Genomic DNA, 14006 nt, shown 5'->3' on the forward strand with positions numbered 1-14006 from the left:
TAATTTGGTGTGTCATATCATAACGATAGTGACTGGTTGTTAATTTTAACAGTGCTGTTAACTTTCAATCTTCTCTTCCATCCCAGGGATCATCTGCTGCATCACTGGATAGCCTTACTGGCAGACTGTCCAATCACAGGACAGATGTATGAAGACTCGGCCTTCGTAAAGGACCACACCCTGGTGAACTCTCTAATCAGGGTGCTGCAGACTTTACAGGAGTTCAACATCACTCTGGAGGCATCACTGGTCAAAGGCATAAGTATTTAGCCTGCAATGCACCTGTTGAGCCTGGACCAGCAAGAATTACAGAGACTTTCACAGAACAACCATTTTTATGGACACATTGATTTGAGCAAAGGAAAAATGGCTTATTTTAAATCTACTGATACATTTGCCATCAATTAAGTGCAATGAACCTAATGTGTCATTATTTTTATCCTCAACGACATGCGGTTGGACTTTTAAAACACGTTTTCTATTATTATTCTTCATTTTTATTTTTTGTGAAAACACCCCATCTGTGCTATACTGTATTAATGAAAGCCAAGATTTCTGTTGTTGTAAATTTCTAGTAATAGCTATATTTAAGAAGAAAGCAAGGACAAGAAAGATAATATATTTTCAGAATGAATCAGTATTATTTCAATATGTCTATTGAGTTGATTGCTCTGTTTTTAAAGCGTTAAGGCTACCAGTCATACTGCAGAGCTGTAAGCAAATGATGTAGAAGTATGCTTTATAAGTATTATTGACAGGAAAGAATGGTTTTTTTAATTTTTTTAAAAGGAAAGAAACAAACATTTCAAATAGTTTTATATATCTTCCAATAGCAATGTTTTATGCAGATAGGCTTGAAAAAGAAGTGTCCAAACTTGAACATATCATGCTACTTGCTCTGAAAAATAGCAACCTTCAGCCATCAGTAAAGGTAATGTAGCAGGAATTCCTGTTGCACAATTGAAGCAGTAGTAAGCCATTGTCATAAAATGATGCTTCAGAGTTCCAGCCAACTTTATAATGGAATGCTTTTGTGTAGCCCTGCAGGCTGACCGTGCTCTGCCCCTTTCAGGTTACAAGCATCAAAGCTCCTGGCATACAGCATACGTACCTGTACATGTAAATACCTCTAACCAATTAAACCCTTACATTCAGCCCTGCTATACTCTGGGATTTGCTGACCTTGCAATGACATTCCATGAAGGAGACTATAGGTAATATATGCAAGCATGGTCTCAGCTAGACTTCAGTGTTGCCATGTTACAATGGTCAAAGATACCCTGTTCCTTGGATACTTTTTATTTATTTATCAGGACTACATTACAAATTTGTGAAGTGTCAGAACATAAAAGGAAGACCAAGTTCCTGGCCACTGTTTTAAATCAGCAGAAGGACCGCCCGGTTCACATACAAAACTAAACATTTTGTATTACTTTTCACTTTTCCCAGTCAACCCAAATTCCATTGCTGCTGTTTTGCTATGCAATACTTACTGCATGAAAGTAAAGGTAAACCAATGAATTTAGAGCAAAATTGTGAAAATAGTTACTGTTTCAGGAACAGCACATTACAGTGTGGTAACATTACTGTTTAACAAAATGCCAATGTGCATGTGAACCTTTCATCCTTCAGTAATTGGATGGGGCTTCACTTGCGTAAATATGAATGCCATGAGATTCTTGGGAGCTTTTTTAAAATGAAGTTTTGTTTAGTTGGCCTATATTTCTTGACAGACCTGTGTCATGTATGTTAGTGTAACATGAGTAATCGTGTATAGTGTATAAAATGTATTGAATGAAACATCTCTGTATGCAAAAGTGTACTGTATATTTTTACAACCAAAAAGAGGATTTGCTTTCGTAGGTAGATTGTAATTAACATCGATAACGTTGTCTGGGAAAGTTTATTAGGTGTGATTTACATCTGGTTAACTGCTCTTGAACACATTCTGTGTAAGAATTGTAGCTCTGTAACCTAATGGGCAGTTATGTGTAGTTATTCTTGTATTTGAGCTCTTCTCATTAATAAACGGTATACATTTTCTAACTAAAAGATTTCAATTTTTTCCCGTTTTTTACTGACCTGCAATACCTTTTGTAGGCTATTCAAAAAAGTTTTTATTCTAGTTTTTTTATGCGCAATGGAGAATATTTTAGAAATTAAGATAACTTTCTGACTATCTGCCGACTTCATAATGCCAGGTAGACGACGAATATACACTTCAAGTATCTCCAAAGCACCTTGTAATGTTATGTTTCATGGGCTGCAATGGCCGTCTTCACTCGCAAGCTCCATAGGAAATAATTACAATCGAAAATATTAAACGTGGCCAATTTTTTAAAGAATCTGCTCATATACATGCGACATTCGGAGGTATGACGTAGCTAAAATATAAAAACATAATTCATTGAACACAAAAACGTTCGCAATGCAGTTGCACACGGGTAGTCGAAATATTTACTACGTAGACTGTTATCCCCATGTGTTAACTATATGTGAGGACCTTGATGAACAGAACGATTTCATTTAACTGCATTCCTCTATAGCTCCATCTGAATAGTTTTTTTTTTCTTTGAACAATTGTGACAGGTTATTTCCTTTATTCGCGACGGCCGCAACATTAGTTTCCAATACCTAACATGTTTCCAGGCCAACTTGTGAATGAAACACGCTGCACGCACGAACTCAACACGAGCATCTACAGGGGGAGGAGCCAATTTATTGGACTAGGTAAACAGCGGGTCAGCCACGCACTTAAACCAAATTCTTCACATAAACACAATCGTCTGTTCAAACAAAATGTACAATATGCACAAAGTAATATTTCGCTCAGCAACAACAAACTTTCTAGGTCCAGAGAGGGGAAAGTATATTGTGGGTACTAAATCCCGTTCGCGCCATTTCGGAAACCCCGTTTAACAATAGATTTTTTGTTTCATTCCTTCGCGTCTGCGCGCTTTGTGGGACATGTAGTTTCATTGTATTTCTAGGTTGCCGAAAGTAGATCTGATATCGTCACTCGTTCACTGTTTTTCCCGAGATGCAACATTCTTAAATGCCTTCCATTGCGTTGTCTTATTGGTTGCACTCGTGTTCAAACGAATACGGGGTACTCCTTATATGGTGTTTCTGTGATGCGACGTTTTGTGTCAATGTTTTTATGCTAATGATATTCTAATATCCAGCTGTATGCAGTAGTAGTAGTAGTAAGGCATGCGCAGTATCGTGTGAAGAAAACGGCAAGGATTCAAAGTTTTTGCTTGGTAAGTCATGCTATTAATATTACACCGCACTGTTTTGCAGCAAGTTCTAAACGAATATTTCCGGAGTGTGGAAATTCATGTTTGTGAACTTAATGGACGTTTGTCGCATCAGAAAACTTGATAGAATGATGTCGGTAAGGTGATCATTAACACACAACAATGGGAGAACGTGGAGCGTGGCGTGGTAGCTGCGGGGAAACTAAATCAGAAACAGAGCCGTTTCGCGCTCTCCGCGGTTGAAAGTTTGGCATTTAAAAGACGGCATGCCTTTCAAATAGTGAACATACCAGGTACTTTTCAGTTTAGTGAATCGCGGTGGACTCGAAGTAGCCGATGATGTTAAAATTAGAATGAGTTGGAGTGTGGCATGCGGGTTGTTTGCTAGCTAACGTTCCTTTAAGAAAGAGGACCTCCCCGCTTTTTGTTTGAGACGACTCCAAACATAACTCCACTAGCTACTTGACTTGGCGCACCGCGTTGTGGTTGACTTGATGTTTAATTATTATACCTTGCAATGTGAAGTGTCCTGTATGCCATGTTATTTATGCAACCATTGTAGCTTGCTACTATATTACGTAAACGTAAAAAAAAAACATGAGCTTTGATTGTTAGCTAGCTACACGATGTCGTCAGAACGAGAGGTTTTTTGTAGCATATGAGCGCACTTACTGACGTTAGCTAGTTGGCCATTTCACTGTGAAATTCCAGGAATACGTAAACTCTTAACTTACTGTTAGGCCGATTTGTTTATTTATCTAAAATTTGAAGTAGTTGTGTACATAAATGTACAGTATTTCAGTTTTGTTTGTTGCTATATGCCTTATTCAGTTTCGAAACTTTGTAAATTAAGTTAGCTATCTACTGCAAGGCACTACATTAAGAATACGCAGGTTGGTTTTAAAAGTAAAATGCACTTGGAAGGCAAATTCCGATAGGATTACAGTTCTCTTGTGACGCTTATGTGCACGATGTCTAAGGGTAGACAAGTAGGTTGTTGAGTCTCGTTTTTCAGTTTAGTAGTAGGCTACTATCATTCACCAAGGTAGCTATTAAAATGGTTCAGCGAATCTACTCCTTGTTTAAAATGAACAAACACTTTGCATTTTTGTAGCTTAATCAAAATGTATTTCTCGGATACGGTGTAAATACCAGGACTAATAAGAATACCAGACAGAATGCTTTCGATACGTACGGTGACCGCCCCCTTTCAGCGCCGAAAGCCACTAAGCAGCTCATGTAGCCTGCCGTCAGCGAGAGGGCATATAAACAATATGCTGTGTCTTTGTATTCATCTATGTAACAAAATTTATTTTGTTGATTTTTGTTTTTGCAGTTCTGTGGTTTCCTTCGGCTCGGTACCATATTTTGAAATGTTTGGTTTTCATAAATCGAAGATATATCGGAGTAATGAAGGCTGTTGCATTTGCAAGACCAAGTCTTCCAGCTCTCGGTTTACAGACAGCAGCAGATATGAGGAAAACTTCAGGCTGTGTTTTGGGTAAGTCCTGAGAAATACGAACTGCGCCACAGTACCTGACATTTAACCGTTTTGTCTTTCAATCATTCGTTTGCGTACTTTCTAAGAACACTTGACTCTATTGATCTGTTTTTTATTTTTTATTTTTTTACACATTCCCTTTAAAGTTTTTTTGGGGGGGGGGGGTGTGTGACAAGCAAACACTTGCATTTTTCTCCTGCAAGGCCTCCTCACATCACTCAATCATCAGTGGTATTCACTCATTAATAGTTACTGTACTCTGCAGTTAGGCTTACATGACATTCTCCTGTTAAACACAAGTGTTCAACATGTGTGTTCGTGTGCATACATATTCACGTTTGTGTGTATACCCCTTATTTTATTCTGTTTCAGTTATTTATTTGAAAAACCTTTTCTCATAGGTTGGTGGAAAATCGAGTTGGAGACATCTGCAATGCTTGTGTCCTGTTAGTTAAGAGATGGAAAAAACTGCCTCTTGGGTCCAAGAAGAACTGGAGTCATGTATGTCACCAAAATAATATTTCTTGAAATATTCTTGAATTTTATTAATCAATTTATTTTAACATGCAATTGTTAGACATTGTTGCCTATATATAATGTTTGGAGTCTAAGCCACAGTGATTTGAGGACCTGTTTAGTCAGGTGAAAGAAGCTTAGATAATGTCTGGTTTATCGATAAATGTTCAGGTGTAGTGAAAGGTGTGCATGACTGTTTTGAAGGTTGTGGATGCAAGAGCAGGACCTGGCTTTAAGCTGACCAAACCCAAAAAGGTGAAAAGCAGTGATGGAAAGAAGAAAAGCAAACTGAAAAGGCTCCACAAATTCAAAAGGCAAAGTAAGTGGCGGTTTGATAACATTTCAGTTTATTGTTTACACCTTTTGTTGCCCTGGCCTTCCATCACCTACAGTAAGCCCAGTGGATATTTCTGTGTATTGTCTGCAGAATCCCTCCTTAACATTTTGTTTCTGATGTTTTGTTTTGTAGTTTTTTTCATGAAGTGCAATAAAAAGGGCTAAAGACTGTGGTAGTGGGGTAGCTCTCTGCAATGCTAACAACATGTTTTCTTCTTGTGGCCTGTAGACTCTGATGCCCACAGCACCACGTCCAGCACATCACCTTCCCAGTCTCCCAGCTATAGCAACCAATCAGATGATGGCTCGGACATTGAGTCCAAGCAGAGGCGTTCCACCCCATCCGTCTTCTCTTTCCTGGACCTCTCCTACTGGAAAAGGTACAGACCCACCTGGCATCACAAGTCTATTCAGTACACCTGCCTTAGTGTGCAATCAAGTGTTGAGGAGGTCTCTGCTAGTTGTCAGTGTTTTTAGTGACTCTGTGAATGCTGCACTTTCTCTTGCCCTCTCCCTCACGTAAACCCTAACAGTCCCTTCCCTTCTCCCTCACAGGCAGAAGGTGTGCTGTGGAATTGTGTACAAAGGACGTTTCGGTGAGGTGATCATCGACCCGCGTCTCTTTAAACCCTGCTGTGGCTCCAAGAAGCAGGAGACGCTGGCCCCCACGCCCGAAACGGACCTTTCTGAGGGGCACCCTGCTCCTCTCCCTGCCCTATGCCCCCCTCCTCTCCCTGTCCTATGCCCCCCTCCTCTCCCTGTCCTATGCCCCCCTCCTCTCCCTGCCTCTCTCCCAGAGGTCCTGAAGGAGAGCTGGTGATTGGCTGTGGGGCTTGCCCTGAGGCCTCTCCCTCAGCACCTCTTAGTTTTGTCTCCAGTGGCAGACCCCCCCCATCCAGCTGTACTTTTATTTTATTAGTTTAATGTATATCAGTTAAATGGTTTTTGTAGTTTTATTATGATTCTTTTCCTCTTTTGTAAAATGAATTTCAATATCTTTTTTTAAGAAAACAAAAAGGGACAAAAAAAATCTTTTTTTTTTTTAATTTTTTTTACACAATATAAAGTATGGGCATTAGTAAAATATTTATAGGATCAGGAAACATAACTATTATAATATGTGGCCTGCAAGGGCAGAATACTGTTTTCTTATGCATTTCGACTGTAAACATTTTTTTATATAATGCCAATACCTGTGTTTGTAAATACTGTTATGGCACTGCAAGAGACTGCCTCCTTTAGATTTGCTTTTGGTTCTTTACAGTGCAGTCTGGGTATATATAAGCTGCTTTATTTAATGATATACAGAATTCAACAATAAGCTGGACATATGAATGGCAGAATTGAAACTTGTTTAAAGCAATACTATGGTGTTTTCCAACAACCACTTTGTCAGGTAGACAGAGAATTTTAGTTGTTCATGCCTTCCTTAAGAAAAAAATCTACGAAGTGAATTCCCAAAATGGGTAAAGCTTGGAGTAAAGCTTTACATGTTCCCATGGAGACCTGCTGCTTACTCTCCTCAGCCACACTGATCCCAGATCAGTGCCCATTCCAAGTTAAATGGGCAGTTGCTGAGCAACAGATGGAGGATAGTGGTGCTTTGGGGAGTAAGGAGTAGTGTGGAACTGAACCCCAGGAGTTGCGTGTACAAAGCATGCTCCTTATAGTCGGTAGTGTATATGCCTTCCCTGTAGCTACCCATTTCTGCCTCAGAATGAACAAAATCATATATTAAGGAAAATAATATCAAAAGTCTTCCATGAAATATAGATGCAAGAGCTGTATATCAATTTTGTAAATACCAGTGGATATGCATACACATACCATTTATGTGCAGCTGACAGCTGAATACTTTGTTCCATCTTTTCCCAATTTTTTTTTGTAAATGAACTCACTAGAATCATTCCATTACTGTATGACTACTGGTATATTTTCACAACAAATTGTTCTTTTTTTATTCCACAAATGTCCAGTTCCTTTGTCTGTAAATGTCAGTAGTCAAGTCCTATCTGTAAACATTTAGATATGCTGGCCAAATTTGGTTTGATTTTTGCTTTTTGTGTCCTGTCCAATTGTAGACATTTTAGAATGGCCCCAGGTTCTCTAGGTAAATTATATTGCACCTGAACATACAATTTAATGGTTTGACGTCCCACACACTTTCATTCCATGGGATTGCTTTTAGTAAGAGAATCAGTTCTAGAAACTTTGTTCTCACCCAAAAAGGCAATGTCACCCCTGCTTTTATTGTGATGACTTGATAAGCAACCTTTATTGTACTGCACTATTTTATGAGGTAACCCTAACGCAGTAAGCAGGACTGATTAGTAGAGTGATGACTTTTGGTGCAGAATTGAACTGTCCACTCTAGGTCATGCTATTTGCCCCAAACTCAAAACTATCCCTTGAAATTGTTTTTTTCCGAAATACGGCACTGCAGCAATTCTGAGCATATTAACTTTTGTCAGATCATGTCAGAAGTTTTACTTGGAGAGCCATCCTGGGGTCCATTATTGTAAGGGATGTCTATTAGTTGTGTTTCTGTCTCATTTGTTCTAAGATGCACCAAATTTGGAATGTTACTGTTTTTCTTTTCTATATAATTTATTTTAATTTTAATGTGATTTCATACAGTACTCTTGTAATGAATAAACACTTTTTACACATTCCCAGAATGGGCTAATATGAATCATTATGCATATTTTCTTCTCACTAGCATGTCCATTTTCAGAATGACTGCCATGAAATCCAGGTGGTGGACAGTGTGGCCAGTACTTTTGTAAATAAACGTTTGCGTTCCCAGTGTGAGTTGGTTAGCAATGCAATGCTCTACAGAATTCCCTGTGCTGAAGTTTTCTTCAGTGGCTCAGGACCAATCACAAATATCTTACAGATTACATTCACAATTCTGTGCAAATATGGATTTCACAGCCGTCTTGATTTTCAATATAAATCATCTCCGCATTATTTAAAAAATGTTTTGCCTTTTTGTGTATGCATGTAGATGGTTATCGATTGATAGCAGTCCCATTGCTCAGTACCTGGTGTTAAACCGCTTTTTTAGATTGAAGCAGTTAGAGGTAGTTCTGTTTTAGTGCTGTACGTCACCTAGGGCATTTTGGGATCCATGAAAATAAGAATATTGAATTGAATTTTGAATTATGTCAGAAGAGAAATGCTTAGAGGATGACCTTAAACTCCACCAGCGGAAGTTGTTTTGGTACACAGGGAACTGCTATGAATTTTACTTTTCTTTGAAGCAAGGTACATTCTCCAGGCATTATGTGAAATGCGCCTTATGGTCATTGGAACTCTATGATGGCTTTTCTTTTTTAAATGAACCTTTAGCTTCTCCAACTAATTTTTATTTATTTATTTTGCTAAGTATGTGTACACCACACATATAAATATATATATATACTATAATTTTTTAATAAAATCTGATAAAAGTTTTGCGTTGAGTTTTTATTAGCTTAATCCACTAGATGGTGCCAAATTCGCACATTAACTGTAAAGTTAGGTAAACGTTTCACTCGCTTTTCTCCCTGATTGACGTATTCATGCCAAAACTTAGCTTCTTGTAAACTGTTTCCGTATAAGCAAGGGAGACCACCTGAAATGTACACGACGTGCAGCCAATAAAGTTGAGTTACCAATGGAAGCAAAAAGGGCGCATTTAACTGTCCCGGTGTCTAGTTTCAATTCATATAATATTGTTTTTAAAATTCAGTTTTAAAACAAAATGTCTACGAATAAAAAACATTGGAATAACTGGACGTCCATCCATCCATCCTCAATATATCAACTCATACAATAGCGTGAAATACCATCTTGAGGAGATCAATGAAACTAATACAATGGGAACAAACCTAATGTAATATCGACTGCTAATGCCTACTGTTACTACTAATAATAATAAGAAAAGATAAATAGGCCTAGATATTGTACATTCATAAAATGATAAATAAAAGGTTACGATCCATCTAAAAATACGCGTTCATGTGTCAGAGTTCACAAGCCTGACAAAGGAACAAATATAATTCAATATAAATGCAGTTTTTACAAATCACCTAGATTTTATGACACATATGCCTAATTTTTTACAATACGCTTATTAGAAAGCAAAATAGGCTAATGTAAATATAAACAAAACTTTGTACAGTTAATCTCAACAGTATTAAAAAATGGGGAAAGTTGACACAAAAACAAGAGCGTGCTTTCAGAGACCATGCAGAGCTTCCTTAACGCCCTTTGGAACATTACCATCTACGTAATGGCGGCAGAGACGTTTTCTTAAAATATCGCGAGATCTTGGATTGGATTTCAATTGGATGGAATAGTTAAAGCCACCGATTTCAAAACGGTTTTTGCGTAAAACCACAGCTAGAAATGGGTGAGGAACGCTCTTTTCCCGACAGATATCACGTTGCTGGATTATAAAAGGCGTGTGAACCAGGGATTGAGTACTGTTCAGTGTCATATAATGGCACATATTAGAGCTATTATTTTACCTCTGTTGAAAAAAAAAAAAATCGAAAATGTAGTTATTGCACACGTTTGCACGTCCCCGATGCGTGCATGTATCCATCATAACTGTAGCCTACTGTAGACAGGCCTATGTTTACGATCGGTAGCTAGCTGAGTTGGTAGAGTGCAAGCAGTAGGCTATGTAAAATGGCCGAGTTTTGGTGCGTTTGGATGCCCGTTTCTGTGCTTATTCATTTAATTTATATAGCTTACTAGATCGGTCTGTTGTGAAACAATAATAACTAGTCTAGACATTTGGAGAAACCTAAACTGGATATCCCTGTCTTGACCGGCATTATCATGTCTTTGTTTTAGTTTACCGATGAACTAAGTTATTGATGTTATAGCCTGCGTTAAGCTATGTGGTTCTCTGAAGTTATACGTGAGAATACAGTATCACGATTGTAGAGGAAAGTTACATCAGTTAAAAAAAAAAACAGTATCAGTAGCAATTTCTGAAAGGTATGTTGTTTTGAGATACTCGATACAAGTATTTTCAAAGATGGCCTTTTTGCGTGGGTTCATAAAGACGTCTGGCTCAGATGATAGCCTGCTTCGTATTATTTTGAAGTTGAAATTCGGGTTGATACCCGTTAACTAAGTTAGTTAGCATTAGCGTCTCTAATTCCCAGTTCCTTCATTGTTGATTTTAAAGGCTGAAACAAATGGCGCAACTAAATTGCTCATGAGATGTGCGCATAATAAACTAACGAATAAGCAATTATTAAATATTAATGAATGTGACTAAACTGATTTTTACAGAACATGGAATGGATCTGGACGACAGTCTGACCAATATTAACTGGCTGGGGCGATTCTCCTGTCGCGGAATTGTCGCTGAAAAAAAGGCTTCGTCGAAACTGAAGGTAGGAAACACCATCACAACAAAAGGCACAGCAAGTTGGTTCTGTGCACAATGAAAGCTTTATGTTCCTGTACTTAACAGCAACAACAAATAGCCATTAATGTGTCCGATTAGGAAGTTAAAGTAAATGTATTCCTTATTCTGAATACCAGTTTGGTTACATTTTAATAAGATGTGGATCACAGTTAGAAAATTTATTTTGCTAATTAAATGTGTCATGGGAACACCTGCCCTGCAGGGCTGGGGTGTCCTGAAATGGCCTCCAGTGGTCAGAGCTGTTGATAGTGATGGTGTAATGTTGTCCTTCAGGCGGTGAAGCCACCCTCTGGTGTCTCAGTGAAGAGGCCTCGGCACTCCTATTCAGAGCTGATCAAGCTGGCCCTGAACAGCGCTCCTGACAGGAGACTAGCTCTACAGCAGATCTATGCTTGGGTGGAGGATCACTTTCCCTACTACAAATACCATGCCAACCCAGGATGGAGGGTGAGCAGACTGGCCAATCAGGCACTGATGATCTCTTTGAAATGGTCATGCCATTGGCTGGATAATTGGGATGGCCAGGAAATGGCTTATGGCCTTATGTCAATGTCAAATTGGTAGTATTTAAATTTGTTATGGGAATGTAGTAGTTTAATAGCAGTTCTGTTTTTACAGACCTGTAACTCTGAATTACTAATAGACCAACAATATCACAGTTATTTTGTTGGCAAATTTGCAGGTGTGTGGAAACCTTTAGCATATTGTTGTTTCATATTGTTTTTTCTCATCTTTTTTTCACAAAGATTATTTTCTCTCTCAGAATTCTATCCGCCATAGCTTGTCAAAGCAAGATATCTTCATCCGTGAGGCAGGAGGAAGCGGCAGAACGTCCTTCTGGATGATGAAACCATACACTCAACCCAATGTCTTCCTGAGTCTTGGACAAAATGTAAGGGCTTAATTCTATTGTGAGAATTGTGGAGAACATGACGTCACGCATACATGTTTCTAAATTGTTTTTTCAGAAAGATGTTTCTTCTTCGGCGACGGCAAACAAAAAGGGTATGTCAGGCTTTAGTCAAGGGCTATTGTAAACAAATATCTGACAAGAATTATTGTGGGAGACTGTAAATATTTTGTCAGTTTTTTTTAATTTTGGCTTTGTAGATTATATAGCTGGATTAATTTAATGGTTAACTTAATGGTTGCTTGATTGGATCCTCAGGCACTGGGAGGAAGAAGATGCACCCCCTGTTGCCCCGTGGAGTTCTGCACTGCCTGGTCCCAGTCCCTGTGCTCATTAACCCACCTGCTGTTGGTCCCATAGCAGGTCACCCCCCACTCTGCTTGCCTGCCCACAACGGCACCCAGAGAGCCATTGCCCCCAAGGTAACCAGGTGTTTACATCTGTCCAAGATTTCAGGGACAGGCCAGAGATGGTACAGAACCTTTGCAGCAAGTTCCGGTGTAATGAACATTTAGTACTCAAACGGGGTAGATCTCCTGCAGGTTTCAAGCCACAGCTCCCATTAGCCCCTCTGTCCAACAAGACATATGATTACCCTGTTGGGCTCCTAACAGAAATGCGCTGAAAAGCTCAACAAGGAGCACCATCACCTTCACACTTGTGTGTGTCTACGCACGTGCGTGTGCATGTGTGTGTGTTGTCAATTCTGAGACGGACTGAAAAGTATGGAATGTTCTTTTACTCTGTTTATTTGTTAAAATTCACGCCCAGAACTTTCTCTTTCATTTGAAATAGTATTCTGATATTTTTAAATTCATCAAGTTCCAGTCGGTTGCAACTGATATCTTCATCAGGGAGAAATGTTTATTTTTTAATGCTCTGCATTAACCATATTTCCTTTCTCTCTGCCAGGTGCCCATTGCATGCTGTTCAATACCTGCTATCCCCTCTCCAGCTGCTGCAGTGTCCACCCACCACCAACAGGGGGCTGTGGTGGTGAAGCGCTGGAACACAGGCCGCCAGAGGGGAATGCGTCAGAGACGCAAGCAGAGACACCAGGTGCTGCAGGAACCAGAGATTCCCTCGCAGAGCCTCTTCAGTATCTCCACCAACAATGACTCGGGGCTTGGCAACGAGAATACAGTCTCCTCAGAGCAGAAAACGGGCAGTATAACAGACAGCCCCTCCAACTTCAGAACCCCTTTAAAAAGAACCAACAATGGGATGGTCACTTCCACACCCTCCACTAACCCCACTCTGCTCTCACCCAATGGGGCTCTCCCCATGCTGGGGGTGGCCCACACCCCTTCAGCCACCCTGGGGAGCTTCCTGGATGGCAGTTTTTTCAGGTCCCCGGAGGGTGGTGTCATTGGGGATGAAGACCTGGGCCTATTATCCCTAAGAGACACGCCATCTGGAAATCACCATGGGAATGGCAGCCTGGCTGATTTCTCTTTCCTCAACTTCACCCCCATTAGAGACATATCTCTGAAGAGGGATACGTCTGAACCCCAGTCCTGTAGCGAAACCCTGCCTCCCGTCTGTCCCGATTTCTCCCCCGGGGGTCTTGAACGGGGAGCTGAGCTTGTTAATATCAGCTGGTCAGACTTTATTGAAACAGACACTCAGCATCTGCTCTGAGAAATGGACACATGTCAGTTATGATTAAAATTATGCTCCAAAACCCATTGTAGAGCTTAGCTCTAGTTTACCAGCCCTATGAATGTTCTTTGTTCCAGTGGATATTTAAGAGAGAGAATCATGCCAGAAAATGCAGAGACTAATGAAAAAAGGTAAACCGCTTTTGGTTTGAATTTCTTAGCATGTAATTTGTTTTTGTGTGTGTGTGCGCGTGTGTGTGGGTGTGTTTGTGTGCATGTTGAATATAATTATAAAATTTACAAAATACACTGGCTAAATAAACCTGGCTTATTTTGGTCCCTTAAAGACTATGCCTAGTTTGTTTCTCTCAGCTGTGCATAATTCCAGCTGGGCTCAAGGGCTCTCATCCTATGAGGACCTGCTTTTTCATTATTAGCTCAGTCAGACTTT

General features: G+C 39.6%; 3 protein-coding genes across 8 annotated transcripts in view; all 3 read left to right on the forward strand.

Moving 5' to 3' along the window:
- Positions 1-2052, forward strand: part of LOC135241527 (DENN domain-containing protein 5A-like) — a 36556-nt gene extending 34504 nt beyond the window's left edge. For both annotated transcript variants that reach the window (XM_064312009.1, XM_064312010.1), the window contains one exon: positions 87-2052. In XM_064312009.1, the coding sequence (XP_064168079.1) occupies positions 87-270 (184 nt within the window). In that variant the 3' untranslated portion in view covers positions 271-2052. The remainder of the gene's footprint in view (positions 1-86) is intronic.
- Positions 2053-3105: 1053 nt separating this feature from the next.
- LOC135242163 (SIN3-HDAC complex-associated factor-like) lies at positions 3106-8291 on the forward strand. Of its 3 annotated transcripts, none has more exons than XM_064313108.1 (6): positions 3106-3263; positions 4597-4761; positions 5163-5262; positions 5482-5596; positions 5843-5993; positions 6169-8291. In XM_064313108.1, the coding sequence occupies exons 2-6, from the start codon at positions 4634-4636 to the stop codon at positions 6431-6433; spliced, it is 759 nt and encodes a 252-aa protein (XP_064169178.1). In that variant the 5' UTR covers positions 3106-3263; positions 4597-4633; the 3' UTR covers positions 6434-8291. The 3 variants fall into 3 exon arrangements, with proteins under 3 accessions (XP_064169178.1, XP_064169179.1, XP_064169180.1); XM_064313109.1 differs by lacking the exon at positions 3106-3263 and adding an exon at positions 3267-3397; XM_064313110.1 differs by lacking the exon at positions 3106-3263 and adding an exon at positions 3407-3553.
- Positions 8292-9968: 1677 nt separating this feature from the next.
- LOC135242161 (forkhead box protein M1-like) lies at positions 9969-13901 on the forward strand. 3 transcript variants are annotated; one of them, XM_064313105.1, is made up of 7 exons: positions 9969-10009; positions 10906-11009; positions 11318-11491; positions 11808-11936; positions 12013-12049; positions 12213-12376; positions 12867-13901. In XM_064313105.1, the coding sequence occupies exons 1-7, from the start codon at positions 10006-10008 to the stop codon at positions 13593-13595; spliced, it is 1341 nt and encodes a 446-aa protein (XP_064169175.1). In that variant the 5' UTR covers positions 9969-10005; the 3' UTR covers positions 13596-13901. The 3 variants fall into 3 exon arrangements, with proteins under 3 accessions (XP_064169175.1, XP_064169176.1, XP_064169177.1); XM_064313106.1 differs by lacking the exon at positions 9969-10009 and adding an exon at positions 10020-10059; XM_064313107.1 differs by lacking the exons at positions 9969-10009; positions 10906-11009 and having other exon boundaries at positions 11352-11491; positions 11791-11936.
- The last annotated feature ends 105 nt before the right edge of the window (positions 13902-14006 follow it).

The sequence above is a fragment of the Anguilla rostrata genome, chromosome 16 (assembly GCF_018555375.3).
Source record: "Anguilla rostrata isolate EN2019 chromosome 16, ASM1855537v3, whole genome shotgun sequence".
Lineage (NCBI taxonomy): Eukaryota > Metazoa > Chordata > Actinopteri > Anguilliformes > Anguillidae > Anguilla > Anguilla rostrata.

Coding starts and splice junctions, on each gene's coding strand:
- LOC135242161 (XM_064313105.1), top strand. Junction 11,492..11,807: donor ATGCCAACCCAGGATGGAGG/GTGAGCAGACTG, acceptor TTTCTCTCTCAG/AATTCTATCCGCCATAGCTT. Junction 11,937..12,012: donor TCCTGAGTCTTGGACAAAAT/GTAAGGGCTTAA, acceptor TTGTTTTTTCAG/AAAGATGTTTCTTCTTCGGC.
- LOC135242163 (XM_064313108.1), top strand. CDS start 4,634: ATGTTTGGTTTTCATAAATCGAAGATATATCGGAGTAATGAAGGCTGT. Junction 4,762..5,162: donor AACTTCAGGCTGTGTTTTGG/GTAAGTCCTGAG, acceptor CTTTTCTCATAG/GTTGGTGGAAAATCGAGTTG. Junction 5,597..5,842: donor CCACAAATTCAAAAGGCAAA/GTAAGTGGCGGT, acceptor TGTGGCCTGTAG/ACTCTGATGCCCACAGCACC.